This window comes from Gasterosteus aculeatus, chromosome 3 (assembly GCF_964276395.1).
Source record: "Gasterosteus aculeatus chromosome 3, fGasAcu3.hap1.1, whole genome shotgun sequence".
NCBI lineage: Eukaryota > Metazoa > Chordata > Actinopteri > Perciformes > Gasterosteidae > Gasterosteus > Gasterosteus aculeatus.
The window spans coordinates 1344800-1363125 of NC_135690.1; the positions used below are offsets into that span (position 1 = coordinate 1344800).

The following is an 18326-nucleotide window of genomic DNA, read 5'->3' on the forward strand; positions in this document are numbered from 1 at the left end:
AACAACAGACAAAAGGGGATAAAATGTATTGTTTACAAACCTGGGTATTCTTCTTTGAGGTTGGGAAAATTGACATTTGTATATAGGACTGGCGCAACGGTGGCCAGTTCCCCAAGTGTCTCCTCTTTCTCCCACTTGAGTGTACTCCTTTGGGCATTTGACATGGCTTCAGTCTCCCCCTCAGGCAGAGGTCCAGGGGTTGTGGGGCCGGCGCCATGGGAAGGGGAGAGCCACGGACCGACGGCCTCTCGAGGCATCTGATTAAACTTTCTATCCCTGTAACGACAGCAGAACGACTCGCCTTTAATCACAACAAAAGAATCTGGTTTGGCAAAGAAAAACAGATACGTTTGGAATTTGTGAATAAGTCATTGATAGTGTAGATGAAGGAGGCGGCACAATACCTTGGATTGTCAGTGAAAGGCATACGGTTGAGGGGGGCGAAATCTTCTGGGATGCAGGGCCCTGCTCCTGGATTTGAAGGGAAGCGTTGGTTTGGACCCATCATGCCATTGATCATTGGCATCCTTGGAAACATGGAATTCCCTGAACACGACACAAAATGTCGATTAGATGCATTCATTTGCTAAAACAGCAGATTCAAATGCCACCTGTGACAACAAAAACGGTGCTCAATGACGTACCTGCGTTGGGATGAGAAATGCTAGTGCCAGGCGTGGCAGGGAGGGAACCCGGACCCTGGGGGTGAGGCACCTGTGGTAGAGGTGGTCGGCTCGTGCTGGGGCTGAGGACTGCCGTGAAGAGATCCTCCACATCTTTTCCCTCCAGCTCTGTAACACAGTGGGACAGTAGAATGTATTTCCCAATGAGGCAGAAGTAAACGTGGGTTCATTCATTTAAGTGCACTGTCAGACATTCATTTCTCCTGTATGATAAAGATGTAACAGCATTGTTCTTATTTAGTTTTTTTTTATACCTAAAGACACACGTACAATTCCCCTCACTAATTTTTCAAACATAGTTTAGCTCATGCCGCCACGACACTGCTCACATTCACAAGCATTAGTGTTGGATTACAATGGTATCAAGCAGTTTCAGTACAGTTTTGAAAAAGGATGAAATTACAAACCTGGAATTTTGTAAAGTTTGCTGAGAATTGATTCTGAAAGAATAAGAGAATTGGAGTAAACAGATTATTAAGTATTCATCCTGTATGAAGCTCACAAAAAAATGTAAAGTCTCTGAAACTTTGGTCTCTTGCACTGACCATCAGTGACCATCTTGTCCAGCTCTGGGCTGAGAATACCGTCCAAGGGTTCCTCTGGGAGGGTTCGAGGGGTCCTCCGGCCAGCCTGAGACTGGAGCGCCACTGGGGAACCGTCTGCCAGGGCCCCGATATCCAAACCAGCTGTGGAAACACACACAGACATACAAGAACAAATCATAACATGCAGGCACACACACACACACACAAACACGTAGAAACGCCATAATACCCAACAAAGAACGGGATCAGATAAGTAGACGTGAAGTACGGGCAGGTTTACTGTACTAACAGCCCAAGGAATGCTATTAAAACAGAACAGTTTAGGGTTACAGCTCCTTGGGGTTCCTGTGCTCTTTAAAGACATTGTTCAGGGAACTGCAAAGAGACATATGGGGTAAAAAGAAACTCTCAATAAAGGAACATCAACACTTCAGTGTTTGTATTGAAAACTATTGATCCAATCCATAAGAAAGCCCATAAAAAACATCCTGGTTACTACACTGCTGTCAGATTCTATCAAATAAGGATGGAATTTCTATCTAACCAGGGCTACAAAAACTGTCCTACTCTTATCTTTACTTTCCATCTCTAATAGTTACGTACAGAAAAATGACTGAATTCCTTTTTTTGGTGGACATGTACTGCAAAGTTTTTGTCATCCAGCCGCAGGAATGAGAACAGAAGACCTTCACTGCCTTTAGGAACTGGAAGGACATTCTCCAAAGGCCACCTCGAAATTTCGGGTTTCTAAACTGGCAATCTCTTGAATGTCAAAATGTCCTTGTCGGTTTGATCGAGCAGCTACGAATTTGTACCCATTTGAAAAAATGTCCCCACTGTCAAAGGGCTCAGGAGGCTCACGAACAACCACTACTGACACACCGTACGCATTTGAGTGAACACTGCACTGGGTTAGGTAAGCACTAAGCAGTTTATGAGTGTTAAAACAATCTGAAATGGTTGAGAAAGAAGCTAAGTGCGAAGCAGCTTATATGCATGCACACTCAAATAGAGACAAACACTGTTAGAGAGGAAGAATGCACTAAAGCAAGGGATTAGTAGGCCAGAGCACCCTTACCAAAAGGAGGAGGTGAGCTGTCAACCTGGAAGGGGCAAAAATCAAGACCTACAAGGACCCAAAACCAGATCAAATGAGTGAAAAAAAAATAGTGAAGACAGAACAAGCACAACAAGCTTGAGACAATGCAAAAAAAGGATAAATAACAAAGATGAACAAAAGGGTAGTTTTAAGGAATGTGACATTGAAATAAAATTGAAATAAAAATTATGTGGCGAAAGCAAAATAAAGTTTCTGAACTGGAGTCAAAACACTTCGTAAACCCGCGGCTAGGTGACTACTAATAAATGTTTCCACTGTGACTTCCTGTGAAATATATGACGCACCAGAGTCACTGCTTGGCTTTCCGAGCATTCCCAAGATGTCTGCATCAGTGTTCAGAACATCAGATAGATCAACTAATGGTTCCTCAGCCGTCTCTGTGGATGGGGGAGGAGGAAGAAACAAAAAAAAGGAAAGAAAGCCAAAGCGTCACAAATCATAATTGATGGCGATGTTGAACAAACACGAGAAGGTGATTTGGAACCATTGGTTTTGATGTCACATGTAGTCTGGTATTTACGTGAATTATACTCCATCAACGTCCATCAAGGGATTAAAGTGACTGTCAGACAATATCTGCCAAAGACGGTACACTTCTATTTATTTTGCACCGTTCTAGCCTTCTGACCACTGAAATCATTCTTTACTACTACCATTGATAACATACAAGGTCCCAACCTGCCCGTCATCTACACACACAGTAAAAACCAATCTTGCATTTATATATTCATTTCATGAAGTTACTGGGAAATCAAAAATGGAGACGTTAATTCTATACTACAGTATCTCCCCTTACAACTCTAATTTTCTTCTTATTGTTTAATTGTCAGTGTTCTATTTCTTCAAAGTGATGGTTATTGACTCTTTCGGGTTGCAGAGCACTATTTTCTGAACGTAGTAATTAGCACTAGCACAGAGTAATACCACTCATCTTTGCTAATAAAAGGTTTTAAGCTGTCATGCATTCAGGTGGGTAGTTTTTTTTTGAGTTTTACACTTAAAACTTTGACGGAAGTGGCGGTGCTCCACTCCCAAATCAGCCTGTGAGCACCGATTAACCGCTGAGATGTTTGTATGAATGGGTGACATGTGGGGTGGACACATGCTCAGGGACCTCTGTGACACCCATTTGCTCCCGTGTGAAAAAGGGTTAGAACTCTCGTTGGGTATTGACACTTTCATGAACAGGGGGGGAGAACCGAATGGAATAAAAAGGAATAAAATCTTGATGAAAAATGCCCAAAATTAAATGGTACCCCTGAAAAAGCCTGACACAGGCTTTGACTCCATTTTTAGGTCTTGTGTTATTTGGTCGAACGTCGTGTTCAGCCCAACGCTTTCATTCCATGAATAATTGCATCCCGTGCACTGAGGAACTAAATGTGTCCACGTACGTGCTGCTGCTGGTCTGGCGGGGAGGGAGGTGGCCGAAGCGCTGAGCAGAGGGTCCGAAGAAGGATCCAGGAAGCTGGTGGTGGGGTGCTTCCTCTTCCCCTGGCTTTGCCCGTCGTCCATTAAGCCTGATTCAGGCCCCTGCTGCCTCCTCTGCTTGCTTTTGTCCAGTAGGTCTTTCCCAAAGAACGCTTCCTGAACACGACAACATAAAGCACTGGTCAATACTGGTTGGCGGTGGCGCATGGAGAAGAGAGGGTGCACCGGGAACCGCAAGGTTGGCAGTTCGAGCCCTGGCTGCTCCATGTCCCGTGTCGAAGTGTCCCTGAGCAAGACACCTGACCCCTAATTGCTCCCAGGGCAAAAACATGTAAAAAAAAGCCGTGGGTTGCAATGCAATGTAAGTTGCTTAGGATAAAAGCGTCAGATAAATTACCTGTAATGCAATGTGATTGACAGATTATGTTGACAGATTTTCATTGACGACTGTCAGTTTCCCTTTCTTGACATCACTCTTGGGAAACGCATCCCATGTCACATAGAAATTATTCAGCACACATCCCAGGCTCATGAGAACTGACCGAAGTGAAACAGAGACGCTATGACTCGAATTCACGTTGCTGCTGACCTCACTTTTGTCAGCACCTACCAGCCCAAAACCACTTATACCCACGAGTCATCTACTATCCTCAAAGACATGCAACTGTGGCTCCCTGCTGTACCGAGACATTAAAAGCCCACCGTGTGGCTGTTTCAATAATTGATGGAGTTCTTAAGTGTGTTGGACCTTTAGGTTGGACTGAACATTCTGAGACTGCGGTGGGATAAAGAGCAGCACTGACAGCTGCGGGTGTCTTAATGCACATCACATATATCTGTGTTTTGGCCAACAAAAGGTGACACTGGGATGCTGGCTGGAGACGAGGAGCCTTGAAGTCATCTCCTGTTAAGCTTTTGACTGTCAATTTGCAACCCAGACCGGAGCCATTTAAAGAGCACGATCAGAGAGGAGTTCCTTTAGGCAACGTGCGCCACAGTTCGGTAAGTGGTTTCCAGGCCATGTACTTTGGATTGCCAGCCTTCCCAAGGGTGAGATAAAAGGGGTTTTATGAAGATATGGCATGACATGACCAGACAATCTGTGCATGTGAACAGGGTGGCTTGTATCACAATAAAACCCAAAATTGTAATCAACTGAGGCAACACAAAGGGGCCTTTTAGCATTTGGAAGCTGTGTCGGCAAAAACAAAGTTGATTACTAATGATAATTATTGTAAAGATATTATACACAGGCAGAATGAATGTTTAGGGGTTTATACAGATATAAAAAATATTTTATTTTTCTCCACAGTCTTAGTTTACATTCAAACAGAAACAGTGTGCTATAAAGGTGACGTACCTGCAGATAGGTGGGAAAAGCTTCCTCCAGTTTTGTTTTCTTCTTGCGGTAGCGTTTCTTTATCTTTTCTGGCACCTCTGGTCCGGGGGGCGTCTCATCCACAGGAGTATTTGGCAGAGTCTCCGTCCATCCTACATCAAAGAGAAGAACAAACGTCACATAAAAACATTAATGGAAAGGAATAAACTACTGACATACAGAAGCATATAATTATTACAGGAATACGGACCCTCATCTTTCCCAAAGGGATTCTCTGACATGGAGCCAGTGGAATCCTTCCTGCAGAGGGCTCGTTTGGCTTTGCCTGGACCCTGACCCGGACGGCTCCTCTGGCGGACCATAAACCCGCCAATGCCTTAAAAGGAAAGGTTATTAATTTATTAGCAACTTATCAATAAACGCATCTTAACTGCAGTCGTGGAGGTGAATGGATTTGATCAATGTTGAGTCAGATTGTATGGTTCTTTTAATTGGCCAGTGTGTTAGCGCACGAAGGCTCAGAAATAGTGGAGCAGGCCCTGTGTGCATCAGAGGCCCTGAGATGGCAGCGCTTTGCTACAGCTACAACGTCGGGCATGCACTGCAGCATTTTACGCTTCAGAGGAGCTGTCTCCTTCAATCAGGTGCCCTACCCGGCCTGTACGGTTTCCTCTTCCTCTTCTTGCCGCCGTCGGGCCCCTTGGAGTCTTCTTCTGCTGGCTCTCGCTCGAGGCTGGAGTCAGACTTTGCTTCGCAATCGAGGAGCTCCGCCTCTGCAAGAGGGAGAGAGTGTTGATGATGAGTGACAGCCCTGCGGCGGAGACCAACCCGGCCAGGCACCCGAACACAGCCACCAGAGACAATTCCATCCCAACCGCAGTCGACGGCCGGACATCGGCCTGATTTAAACCAAGTTCCTGACTTCTGTTACTGAGGAATTAAAAAAAAAAAGAGATAACCTGGGCCGATCATCTGGATCATGCTGAGGCTGATCAGGGTACTTTTTAATTGATTAGTAATGAAGTAATCATTTGAAGCAGAACTCATTCACAGTGTTTTTATTCAATCTAATCGTCTTCAACGCCAGGTGATGTTGTGGTTCTGTAAGCCTTTGCTATTATCTTTACCTATTGGTCAGTTTTACATGCTGGATATATGCTTTGAGCGCATATTGCACACGCTTCTTTTTCCCAATAAATTAGTTAAAACTTCTACAGAGAGTGCAGTTGGTGACGGTGTGGGTGCCCTGGCAGTTCTAACAGCTTGACAGTCACAACGGGGGACGTGCTTAGTGAAAGGTCAATTGGTTCGGCCTCAGTCATTGTAGGTGTGAGCTCTGCAGCTGTGTAATAGCGAAAAATATTGAAAGGAGAAGGAGAGAAATACACAAACACAAGAAGCCTGATAGTCCAAGTCACTGTGCCGAAGGCCGCTAACGAGCACCCTGAGATGAAAGTAGAAGCTTGTGCAAAAAAGTACCTCTGTTGTCCTCTATGTCTTCATCACGAGAGTGCTCCGAGAGCGGGTCTACAGGAGCCTGGAGAACTGCCACACTGTTCTGGTTAATGATCTTCAGCTTCAGCTTCGGCTTGGGTTTCCTGCGCCGCGACGCCGTAGCGGACAAACTCTGGAGCTGACAAAGCCCCGACTCTGTCAAACAAACGCCATCCTGTGTGTAGGTCCTCGACAGATCTGTGAACACCAAAACACAATTGTGGTCAGAACCAGCATAGACTGCAGAGACCGAATCACCATCTCGAAGAGGGAAACATTGCCTTGCATGCTATTCCTAATTTGATCATTTTTAAGCCCTGAACTTACCCATTTCTTTAGCCTTTGTGACAATCTGCGTCATGACTACAGGTTCAATGACGTCTCTGGCCTTGGTCACAACTGTAGCAGCAAAGGACACGGAAAAGAGGTTAAAAACAAACAGCAGCAGAGACGAGGGACTAAAACGTTGATAGAGGAGTCTATTCACTGCACAGCAGACTCACACGCAGAGACAAAACACTGTTCTCACCTTTAGTGCTTTTGAAAGCTCGACACATTGTGCAGTCAAAGTTATTGTCTGCTGCTTTTTCTACGTCTTCGTCTGAATGGAGGGCCTGACAAGACGCATGGAACCATCTGTTGATAGCGGAGAAGGTTGAGCTCCGTAGCAATCAGCAAAAACATTTTTTGTTGTGGATTTTAGACTTTAGGTTTTGTAGAAACACACCTGTCACATTGGCGGCACTGCACAATCACGGTGCCTTCGCTGTAGTCCAGCAGGCAGATGGGGCATGTTGCAAGGCTGGCACAGGGGGCACATTGGGTGTAATTATTCTGCCACTCACACCTTAGGCCTGGGGTAGTGGCACCACACTGGGTACAGGACACACACCTGCAGGAGAGACGGAGGACGGGGGTCATTGTAGCCATGCTACTTCCAAAAGGGTCACACAGACTGACAATGGCCACGTGATGAAAAGTAGGAGTTGTTAATGTTTCTTGCTCATTTGGAATTTTAAAAAAGAAATCTCAAATTTTCCAGTCGCCTGTCTATAAAATGGTCAAGTTATTTACTTGAAATCCCTTTGTATATTTTAAAAATGTGTTTGGCAGATTTTCAAACGGAGTAGTGAGAAGTCGTTACAAAGAGAAATATGCATCAATCTGGAGGAGGTGGAATGTGGTAAATCGCCTGAACCGCTTCCCGTAAAAAACAAGCAGCAGAATTATCACAGCTCTTTTAGTAACACTGAACACAAATTAATTTTAATTTAAATGATTGACTGTTGGCTCTGAGCTGATTTGGCCGGGATGATCATCACTCACCACTTGCACTTCCAGCTGTCCTTGGGAACGTTTTGCAATGGAGGGTCCAGGCAGTAGGTGTGATAGCTGATGTCACAGTCATCACACAGTAGCAAGCGGCCAGGATCTGTGGCCTGACCACAGGCCTCGCACACTGTACACTCGAGACAACGCCAACCTTTACTCAGCACCACCTTGGTGATCTGCGAAAGTACCGATGAGACATTTACATGTTGGCTTGGGTGTATTTCAAGTATGTGTACAGCTCAATAGTAAACGTACCTTTATGCCGACACAGAATGGATGGTAACACTGCCCACATTGAGCGCAGGCCAAAAGACGGCCCTCTGCACCAAGCCCAAAACTTCCACAGACGACACACATGTCCTAAAGCGAAATAAAACATCAAGAGTCAACACATTTCGCTAAGGCAGATTAATTGCGACGCTGACATTTTAGAGCTTTAGTTGGGACAAGGTCCATTTTTGATTTGTATTAATACCAGAGAACAGAGAATAATTCTGCAAACTGCATTTACTTCGGTTTTATAGTCACCTCCCAATCATAGTAATTAAGTATGAATCTGTTCTCCGTGTTTATTACCAACACTGTATGTACCAGTCATTACCTGTTCTTTACTAACTAACTATTCAATCCTAAAAACTTGTGGAAAGAATAAGGCTTTTTTTACCCAAAGCCTACAAGGTCAATAAGAACAGTGCACCTGTCCTGCAGCTTCAAATCTAGCTGTGCAAAACTGCCGAGTGAAATTCCGCACAAAAGGACTACGAGAGGCGTCTCTGGCCATTAACGGCATTTTTCTGTATTTTTTTAAACCGGGCGGTTTGATTGGGCTCTTCTTAGCGGGCATTCACAGCCTGAGAGCCAGAGCTGTGTTTTTAAGTACCGAATAGTCAGATGTGAGCCAATGGGGGGTTCACGTCTCAAACTCAGCTGTACATTTTAATTGCTTAGGGCCTTTATAGGAGTAGTTTTTCTCCAACAATACAGGAGTCTAACCTCTGAATTACTAACCTACATTGCCATTGTTATGTTCACTGCGGCTTCGAATAACGTGATGAGAACTGAACAGTAGCTACGGGCTTGTTATTGTTTACCAAACTAAATTCACTACACTGCAGGAACATTGCACGCAGAAAGAAGGAAACGGTAAAATTTCAATAATATCCTCTGTTACATAATCAACTGTATTTCCTGCAGGCATCTCAGTGTCTCCACAAGAATTAATGATCTCCAGTGGGAGAGGTCTTTAAGCACAGATTTAATTTCAGTCCATGTAAGTGAATGAAAAAATCCCCTGATGACGACTCTGACATTAGCAACACTCTTAAGTATTAAATGAACAATGACCTGTTTTAGCGTGAAATTGTCGTTGCTGGAGAATATGACGACTGTGTTGTGCATGGCATTCTCCTCCTCGTCCTTGACCAGGTATGGCGTTTCTATCGTGGTGACCTACAGATCACGGAAGGAAATACACAAAATAAAACACCGTATATTAAGACAAAATAGGCAGAGGCAGCATTTTTCTCAACCAAGATCCAGTCTGAATAGTCTATATAACTCATTTTAGGATACACATGTGAAAGAAGAGTAGCTATTACTATCTATCATTCCCAACTGTCATTATTGAAATGACTGAAAATTGTAACAAAACGGTTTGATCTGTTTTGTTTACATTAACAACACTGACAAGACGTCGTCCGTGTCTTCAGCAGGAGGGGCACCAAACACGGCCTGCGCATATTGTGCTAGATGTCAAGATGTCAACCAGCTGACAGCACGTACCCCAGGGTTCATGCCGGGACTCACTCCATTCTTGCCTCTGGCTCTGCCACGTCCAGCTCTACCTGACAGACCGGCCCCTCTGGGCCTCCTCCTCCCGGGGAAGCCTGAGCCGCGACCCTGTGGAGGAAAGAAAGAAATCTGAAAATGTGCAGCACGAGGAGTGGATGTGGACAGCTTGTGGGGACGCGCGGGGAAAATGGCCGCTCCCCATCGCACAGACTGAAACGCAAGCTCCACTTCTCCTGAAAGATCGTTTGTCCACTTTGCTCAGTGGAGAGACACAATTTAAAAAGGAACATTTCACCCCTTTTAGGTTTGTAAATGAATGTACGGACCGCTTAACAGGAAGAGCCTTGATCATCCAGTTCTAGCAAGAGAAGGTTATTCTGTGAGTTCTTTAGGTGAGGATGCAAGCTGCTGCCTGATACAGGATTTATATTCCAGTATTTATGGTGGCTCTGCCATGCACTCGAAAATAACTATCATTTTTCTAACAAAATTACCACGTTTGCGTTGAGAAAAAAGGCATGTGGCACTTTTCCGACTTAGTCCAACTAAATCTTCCAGCTCCTGCTACCAAACCCCCCCTCGGCGACACAATCCCAAACGGAGGCCTCTTCCATGGACTGTGCCTCCTGACAGACACACTTAAATGGCATTTAACCTGTACCGGAGTCCCGCAACTGCACACAAACCCTCACCAGGCCTTGCCAAAAGCAATGATAGTCACCATGGCAACCCAATACCGCACCCTTTTGATAAGGTCTAAATCAGGAGAATCAGAATGAAATATTTGACAAAAAGGCAATGAAACAACGCTATGCATTAGTAAAATGTATTTGCCAAATATTTAGATAGGGAGGTCTTATTACACCATAGCCACCATAACTCTCAATACAACAGCAAAGCCAGCCAATATCGCAGCCATAGTCATTAGCTTAGCTTCACTGTCAGGTGGGGGAATTGTTAAAGCGGGCTGCGGTCCACATCGCAGAGACGCTATGGGCCACTCAGAGAGTATGTCACCAGGGCAAACAAAGGGCTAACAGGGGGGCAGCTGCTGCCCTGACGTCTCTGGTGAGCCACAGTATTTACCACTCTGATGCTCCAGCCGGGGCTGCCAGAGGACTGCCTGGTCTTTGAGACGTCCCACCCCTCTTGCTGGTCTGGCGACCAGGACAAGGGGGAGCTCACACTGCTATGGGGGCTCCATGCACCCTAAGGTAAAGGGAGGGGAGGGGGGCGGGTGAGAGAGTGAGAGAAAGGGAAGGAGGGAGGGCGACAAAATGCAGCAACTTAAAAACAAAGCCAGCAAAGAATCAAAAACATACAAAGAAGGATGTTAGAGAGATGTAGTGAGCTTTCGTATGGAGCCAATTGGTCCTGGATACACATCCATCGATGCAGAGCTACAGCATTAGAGAGCATCTGCCGTGCCAAATATGAACGGAATAAGTTATTAGCGTACGGTCTGCGTTAAAGCCAATCCTGCAGTTCTCATGCAGAGGAGGTTAAGAAGCATTGTTTCTAATAGACTCTTCATAGAGGCAAAACTGAAGAGCACACTTGTGTTAGTTGCATTTCACGCAGGATCATTTGCACGGGCAACATGGTGCCATACAGCAAGAAAGAGGCCCTGCAACCTCTCGTCATGACAACCATGTATGTTTGGCAACGCTGACAAAGGGGAATTGCGTCCGCACGGCAGCCACCGAGAGCAGCGGACAAAAGCACCCCGGACTATAGAGGAGGAAATACTCGGATCGAAGCATCGCTAATAGATTTCCTCAGGCCTTGTGTAATAAATTAGTCTAGAGCCATATGCAGTTTGTTTAAGAGATGAGAGATTTTCAGGGGAACACACATTTTGCAAACTAAATGAATCCACCATCCCCAGCATCATTCATAATATATTATAGCCATGGGTGTGATTTTACGCCTCTAATTATTTGTCTGAGCGTGTCCACATTCAGGGTCTCTATGATAATAATAATTTGTTTTAACGACACTGGGACACTTACAATAGGGGATTCAAGTTTTTTTTGTCACTAGTGACCCACTGCAATAGAACGTATAATGGGAGATTACTTGTGGTAATGATAGTGACCTCTGAAATATGTGACTTGATGAATCCTCATCATTCTGTGCAGGACAATAAAGCAACGTATGTGGACACAAGATGATCAGAGTGACTGATGAAGAGGCTGCTGAGGTGGAAAATGGTTAGGACTCTGAGGAAAAGGTGTAGCCATAGAAAAAAAAAAAACATAACTCCCAACAGAAATAATATGAACGGCTAACTAGTTGCGGTGTGCCTGAACATGCATGGAGGGCATCGGGAGCTGGGAGGAAGCATCGCTGGCCGCGCTGTCCGCCTGTTGTGCTTCTAAAGTGGATTTTAAAGAAACAACTCGACTGAGAAAAAGCAATAAAAACATATCGCACGAGCCTCTTCGACCAACCCAGTGCCACCAAAAAACCCCTCAATCTAATCCACCCACATGGATCACAGAACTCCGGACCCTGACACACAGGCCGCTTAGTACCCAGGGTACGTGCACCAATTACAGGCCGGCGCTTCGGGGGTATTTGCTTCGGCTCGTAACCAATCAGCGGTCCCCCCGTGACATGATATCCGGGACCCTACCTGCTTCACCCGAGGCCTCCCGGGAGAGAACTTCCTCTTGGTGATGGCTGGCTTTCCCATTCCAATCTTAGGGGTGAGTGGTATGAGGGTGGTGGTGGGTATTACACCGCTGTGGTCACCCAGCAACGGGAGGCTCTGGCTCAGCTCTCTGGGAGACGTCCCTCGGCCCAGAGGGGACGAGTGGCACGGAGAGGAAACCATTTCTGCCAACCTTTCCGCGGATGTCTTGAGTGGTTTCTCCTCGGCGGGCAGGCAGGGAAACGACACGTTGGACTTGCTCTCCGTTGTAACGTACATCTCCACTGATGGACCGGAGGCCGAGGGCGTAACAGTCTCCGCCGGGTTCCTGTGAAAAACACCCTGCGTCCTCTCCTTGTTGAGTTCTTCTGGAGCAGTCTCCAGGAGTGAAGCCCTGACCCCGTCCATGCTCGAAGGCTCGGGATGCGAGACTTCCATTGGTTGGTCCGTGAAAGGTACTGATGCAGTACTTGGTTCTTTGGTGGTTGAGATGATGGCCTTAAAATCCTTTGTGCTGGGGTCGGCCGCGCCCTGCTCGGGGCGGGCCTCGGTCTTTGCTGGTTTGATTTGTAACGCGGCATCCTGTGTCTGTAGTGCTTCTACGGAGAGCTGGGCAGGAAAAGACTCAGACTCGTGGCTGGGAGTTGCTGGAGACGCAGGACTCTCGGTAGTTGTAAGCTGGACTCGTAACGCTGGTTCCGTTTCTGTGGGAGGAAACGCACAGTGGTGAGGAGGACATATTTTCATATGTAAATGACGTAAATGAGGGTGTATTTGTTATGCTGACTGTGTGCCCGCACCAACAACAACAACAACAACATACATTGGTGACAATGAATAGGAGGTTCCACTAAGCGGACTAGATTGTGTTTACAAACCTGGTCTGATTTGGTGGAGAGGAGCTTGGGTGACCTGCTTCTCAACGTCCGCTCCCACTGACACTTCTAAAGGAGACATGGTTCATAATAAAAAAGGATTATAGTCAAAGAAATGGATATTTGTTGCATAGTAATGAGAACGAAGAGTCTGGAGACACTGTGAACACACACGGAGACAGTGGAGCGTAGGGAGATGTTGGGCTTGGAGAGAGAGAGAGAGATATTTCTTAGGTTATCCAAACCAACAAGAATACACAAAGATGTGAATCCATGAGACGAGGAAACTTTTCTCCATTTAGCAAAACCGCAGAAGCAGTACAAGCGTGTGTTGCAGATCACCGTGTTCTTTTTTACCAATATGAAGAAAAGAGAATTCTGTGAGCAGAAGTACATAAAAAAAAAAAAAGAAAAGCGATTAATTATAGGGTTAAACATTATGTTCCCTGCCTGGATTTGGCATTGCATCAGCCTCGAAAAGGATGCATCATATGTGCTTCTGACACAAAACAACAGACAGCCACAACGCATAGCCTGTAAGTGCTACTTCATATTAATCTAGTGTCTCCTGCCCCCCCTCTCTATTTGGTTTTATAGCCTCTCCCATCCTCTCCCTCCATTTGGTTTTGTATTAAAGACATCAATACATTTGGCTAGTCGGGCATGAATAGAACTAGTCATTCCTGGCTATCAGGCATCTACACACCGAGCCAATATTCTGCCAGACAGCCTCTGACCGTACAGATAGCCCAGTCTTAACAAGGCACCCACCATTTCAATCCACAAGTTCCCATGTCTCACTGATCCTGACACACGCGTGCACCTGCTAGGCATCTCTGCCAGGGATGGGAGTAACCATGACAACCAACATCCCAGGGTCTGTGTGCTCTGGGCTCATGACTGTGCAGCTTGCAGGTGCTCATCCGGTGCCGACGCCAGAAAGTCAATTAGGAGATGGGCCTCCAACCATCACCAGCCTTCAACTATTGACCAGGCCGAACACACATTCTCATTCATAGTAACGCCCTGCTTCCTACAGCTCCTGCGGGGAATATGGTGATGGCTTGGATAAATACAAGGCTTGGATTAATGCAGCCGAGGCCCCAAGTCGGGTCTTGTTTGCGGTCACCGAATGGATCTAATGGCATCGGTCAGTTGAGTCACGGTAAGCCCGCTGTTAAACACCGAGTCGTGGAGAATCCTGGCAGGTGATAAACAGCTCTGCTTAATGACTTTAATTACATTAAATGTGCACGGTGTGGGCAGCGTTGTCACGGTCTCACGCAACAAAAATACGTTGAACAAATGGGAAAAGATCCACGCAGATCCAGCACATTATTAGAATGAATTTCCTCCTATTATTGTAGCAGGATTATCCAATAAAATGCAGAAAATAAAGTCAAATTACACCCGTTTGCGTAACAGGCTTCAGCCTAAAATGTCTAATGCCATATCTCCCAGGAGTAGACAACCTTATGACAGGTGCATTGGAGAAAAAAAACACTTATTTTGAGGTGCTTAACATAAACCTCCTAAAGCTTTTTGCGAATTAAAAAAAAAGGATCACTAAACATGTCTTTCAAACCACAGATGGGAAAGCATGGGCTTGCCAGATAAATCCAATGATGAAGCAGCTTGTGACCAAAGGAAAAACATAGTAAGAAAGGGAGAGCGCACATATGTATGCAGAGCAGAGCAGAGCTGTGCGAGCGGTCATGAATGAGGCAGCATCGCTCGCAGGCAGGTTTGTCGACAGGGGATCTAATAACATCTCCATCATGCTACTCCCATCCATTCTCTCCCGCCAGCAGAGTCTGCCGTCTAGACAGAGTGGGCAGCGTAGCTGCTACTGGCATCACTGGCTCAGCCGTCAAGTTTGCCTGATTCTCCACCGCTGGCAGATCTCACGCCGGGCGGAGACGCGAGTCCTGAGCGCCACAACAGCCAAGCAGAGCTGGTTTTCAACGGTGCTTCTTTTACTAATTGGCGTTTAGCTGAATACGCGTCAGTGGACACGTTTCAACCATTGCATCATGAAAGTTGTGAAATATACTGATTTTTCAGCATTTATTTGTTTTCCTCCCCCCGAGAAGGAGGCTAAAGCAGGAATTCGCAGGAGGATCTGGATAATTTCATACCAGGAAGTCAAACTTCATGCTCCATAGGCCAATGAGCCACTTTCAGAGCAATCAATGAGAGCTGCGACCAACACTGCATCCAGTTGTCTTTACACAGCCAAGGTTATACCTTTTAAGGGTACGAAAGAGGTTACGAGTAAATAACAATGTTCTTACGTTCTGCCCAAGGTTTTAAAAAATAAACTGAATTCAATGGCCATAATGTACAGTCCCATTGAAGCCCCTATACGACTGACACAGTGCTTTGATTTTGTGTCTCACACACACACACACACACACACACACACACACACACACACACACACACACACACACACACACACACACACACACACACACACACACACACACACACGGCGATGTGACAAACCTCACACATGGCCGCAGTACGTTCACAATCTCTCCGTCTGTTAAGTGGTATTATTAAAGTGAAAGGTAAAGTTGACTCGTGGTGAATGAAGTGCTAACCTCGGTTTCGTGTTGCACTGCACAGTTTCACTTAGCCATTGAATTGAAATTAAAAAATCCCTTTCAGTTTCATAGTTGTTGATTTACATCAGCCTGCAGCACACGTCACCGCGCCGGGAGACAGGAGGGAGAAACTAACTACTTCGGATTTTCAAAACACAAAGTTACAAAGACAAAGGAGTGGCTTTAATGTGCCGGTAGTGGGACACCATCTGGTTATGGAGTCCTCAGAAAACCGTGCACATGAAGAGAGGGAGCGCTTCTCTCTGGTCCAAGTCCAATCAACTCATAATCCTTTCATCTCCAACAACTGCGACGTTCAGAACCTCATTTTTGTGTTGCACGGCCAAAACTTTCAACTGCTGCTGCTGCTACGTGGCTGAATCAACCCTCAACTACAACGATTCTCCTTCATTTTCGAGTCGTATAACCTGGTGCTCGTGTGCACGGTTACGTATAATCAAAGGGCTACATTCCTTGGCTCATCCTTCCAATAACGACACATTATTAATATGCTGATTAGATACTCAGGAGGGACACCTGGGCATTGAAGACAATGAAGACTTCAGGACTGAAAGATAACACAAGGAAAGAGATCAGACTAGTTATCTTCCTGTGTGTAATCTAACCTTTTTGGAACAAAGACCCACCAGGCTTTTGGGCTGACGTGGCCAGATTCTCCTCCTGGACGGTAGCCTGAACAGGCTCTGGATCCGAGTGCAATGGAACAGCGAGTAATTCCGGTTTGGGGTCATTGTGCATTTCAGGAGACCCCTGAGTGCCAGGTTCTATGTCCGTGTGCTTTTGAGCGGGCTGCAGACCAGTCTCAGAGTCTATGTGCATTGGGGCTGGCTGAGGGCTGAGCTCCGGGCCGGTGTCCATATCCTCTGCCTGTAGCGCCTGCTCTGCAGCAGGAGGCCTGCAGTTGGAACAAACATAGTCCTCTTCGGGGTGGATCTCTGCTTGGCCTGAGTTCTGACGCTCGCACTCCAGGTGTAGCCATCTGAAAGGAGTGCGAAGGAATTTTAAGGGATTGTTTCGGTGGGGGATCGCTGTGCAGAACTCAAACGTAACATTTTCATTGCTGTGGTTTTCCCCCAGTGTTTCCTTAGCGTTACCAGGGAACACAAAATTGCAGCGGGGACGAAGCAAGGTAACCAAACACAAGAGTGCCGCATTTGAAGTATTTACCAACGGCGATGTTCCTTACCTCTTACAAGTCTGGCAGAAGAGTAAGTCTTTATGATGCTCAGGGTCCAGGATGCAGGCACACATAGAACAGCACAGAGCGGGGTCCTGGTTTTGGACGCAGTTCTCACACAGCAGGCTGGTGTGGTGCCATTGCCCGCTGGTCCGTGTCCCACATTGGATGCATACTCTGCAGCTCTGTGGAGCAAAATGAGGCCTTCTTAGTAGACACTGAAAGGCATTCACAGTCGATACGGTAAGAATACGATGTTAGATAGTTTTGGCCCTTTAGTCATGGGAGTAAATGTGAGTGTAATTTAGACCCTTTTCCAGACAGATTTATGAGGTAGAGCTGGGGAATAAGTCTTCAAAAATACAATGAGTATTTTTAGGCCCTGGTGAAATGGATTTCCAAAGCAATTTTCTAATCAGACCGATATAGACAAACCAGTTTTGAGGGAAACAAGATGTAAAACCTTGGCATCGAATGAGTGTGGTTCTGTCTCTCTAAGGCCGTATATGAAGTTTTTCCTACCTTACATCGCCATCCGTTGGTGGGAAGAGAGTCTATGGCCGGTTGCAGACAGAAGGTGTGGTAGCCTTTATCACACATGTCACACACCAGCATTTTAGTGTCCTCTCCTGGGTTCCTACAAAGCAAGACAGAAGAAAGACGGCTTTATGAAATTTGATTGGTACTGGACCAGAAAGAAAATCCAACATCTCAATATGTTTGACCAAATGCCTCAATGTGCGTAATCAGACAATATGTAAGTAGATATAACATATTGAGAGAACTCTGATATAATGCACACTGACTATCTAGGAAGGATTCTCTGTTTCAGTGTGAAGGAGTAACAAGTATGATCATAGTGACCTTGATTCCCTTTTTATTTTTTCTAAATGGGAGATAATGAGATCAATCTTGAGTGAGTGAGTTACTCGCTCTGTCTCGGCTAATCTCAAATCCTGCTCAACAAAATCGTTTAATATTTGGGCAGCTGATTTATTGCTACACGCTCAAGAATCCATGACTGCTGACTCTCATGACTGAAGAATAGTTTTAGAAAAAAATCACAACATGACTTTCTCTTTACCAACAGTGGGAGCATTACAATTATTTTTACTTTTATAAACACAGGAGAGCAGTGGGGTAGTTATCAATGAAAGCAATGCACAGACAATGATGAAAGAAATCAAAAGCATTCAAAGAAATCCTACAAATTGAGCCATCCAATCTATGAGTTACTGACGACTAAACTAAGG

General features: G+C 45.7%; 1 protein-coding gene across 13 annotated transcripts in view; it reads right to left on the minus strand.

The window, feature by feature from the left end:
* The window catches only part of kmt2cb (lysine (K)-specific methyltransferase 2Cb), a 56107-nt gene that overhangs the window by 19172 nt on the left and 18609 nt on the right, over positions 1–18326 (minus strand). For 5 of the 13 annotated variants that reach the window (XM_078098602.1, XM_078098601.1, XM_078098598.1 and 2 more), the window contains 25 exons: positions 17596–17710; positions 17083–17258; positions 16502–16875; positions 13270–13335; positions 12374–13095; positions 10822–10944; positions 9727–9843; positions 9289–9393; positions 8200–8304; positions 7939–8120; positions 7340–7504; positions 7142–7248; positions 6940–7011; positions 6598–6810; positions 5772–5891; positions 5369–5494; positions 5140–5270; positions 3743–3935; positions 2633–2725; positions 2307–2354; positions 1229–1369; positions 1091–1123; positions 645–791; positions 405–546; positions 41–276 (listed from right to left, as the gene is read on the minus strand). In XM_078098602.1, the coding sequence (XP_077954728.1) occupies positions 41–276; positions 405–546; positions 645–791; positions 1091–1123; positions 1229–1369; positions 2307–2354; positions 2633–2725; positions 3743–3935; positions 5140–5270; positions 5369–5494; positions 5772–5891; positions 6598–6810; positions 6940–7011; positions 7142–7248; positions 7340–7504; positions 7939–8120; positions 8200–8304; positions 9289–9393; positions 9727–9843; positions 10822–10944; positions 12374–13095; positions 13270–13335; positions 16502–16875; positions 17083–17258; positions 17596–17710 (4052 nt within the window). The remainder of the gene's footprint in view (positions 1–40; positions 277–404; positions 547–644; positions 792–1090; positions 1124–1228; positions 1370–2306; positions 2355–2632; positions 2726–3742; positions 3936–5139; positions 5271–5368; positions 5495–5771; positions 5892–6597; positions 6811–6939; positions 7012–7141; positions 7249–7339; positions 7505–7938; positions 8121–8199; positions 8305–9288; positions 9394–9726; positions 9844–10821; positions 10945–12373; positions 13096–13269; positions 13336–16501; positions 16876–17082; positions 17259–17595; positions 17711–18326) is intronic. The other 8 variants (XM_078098599.1, XM_040170551.2, XM_078098608.1 and 5 more) reach the window with 6 other exon arrangements.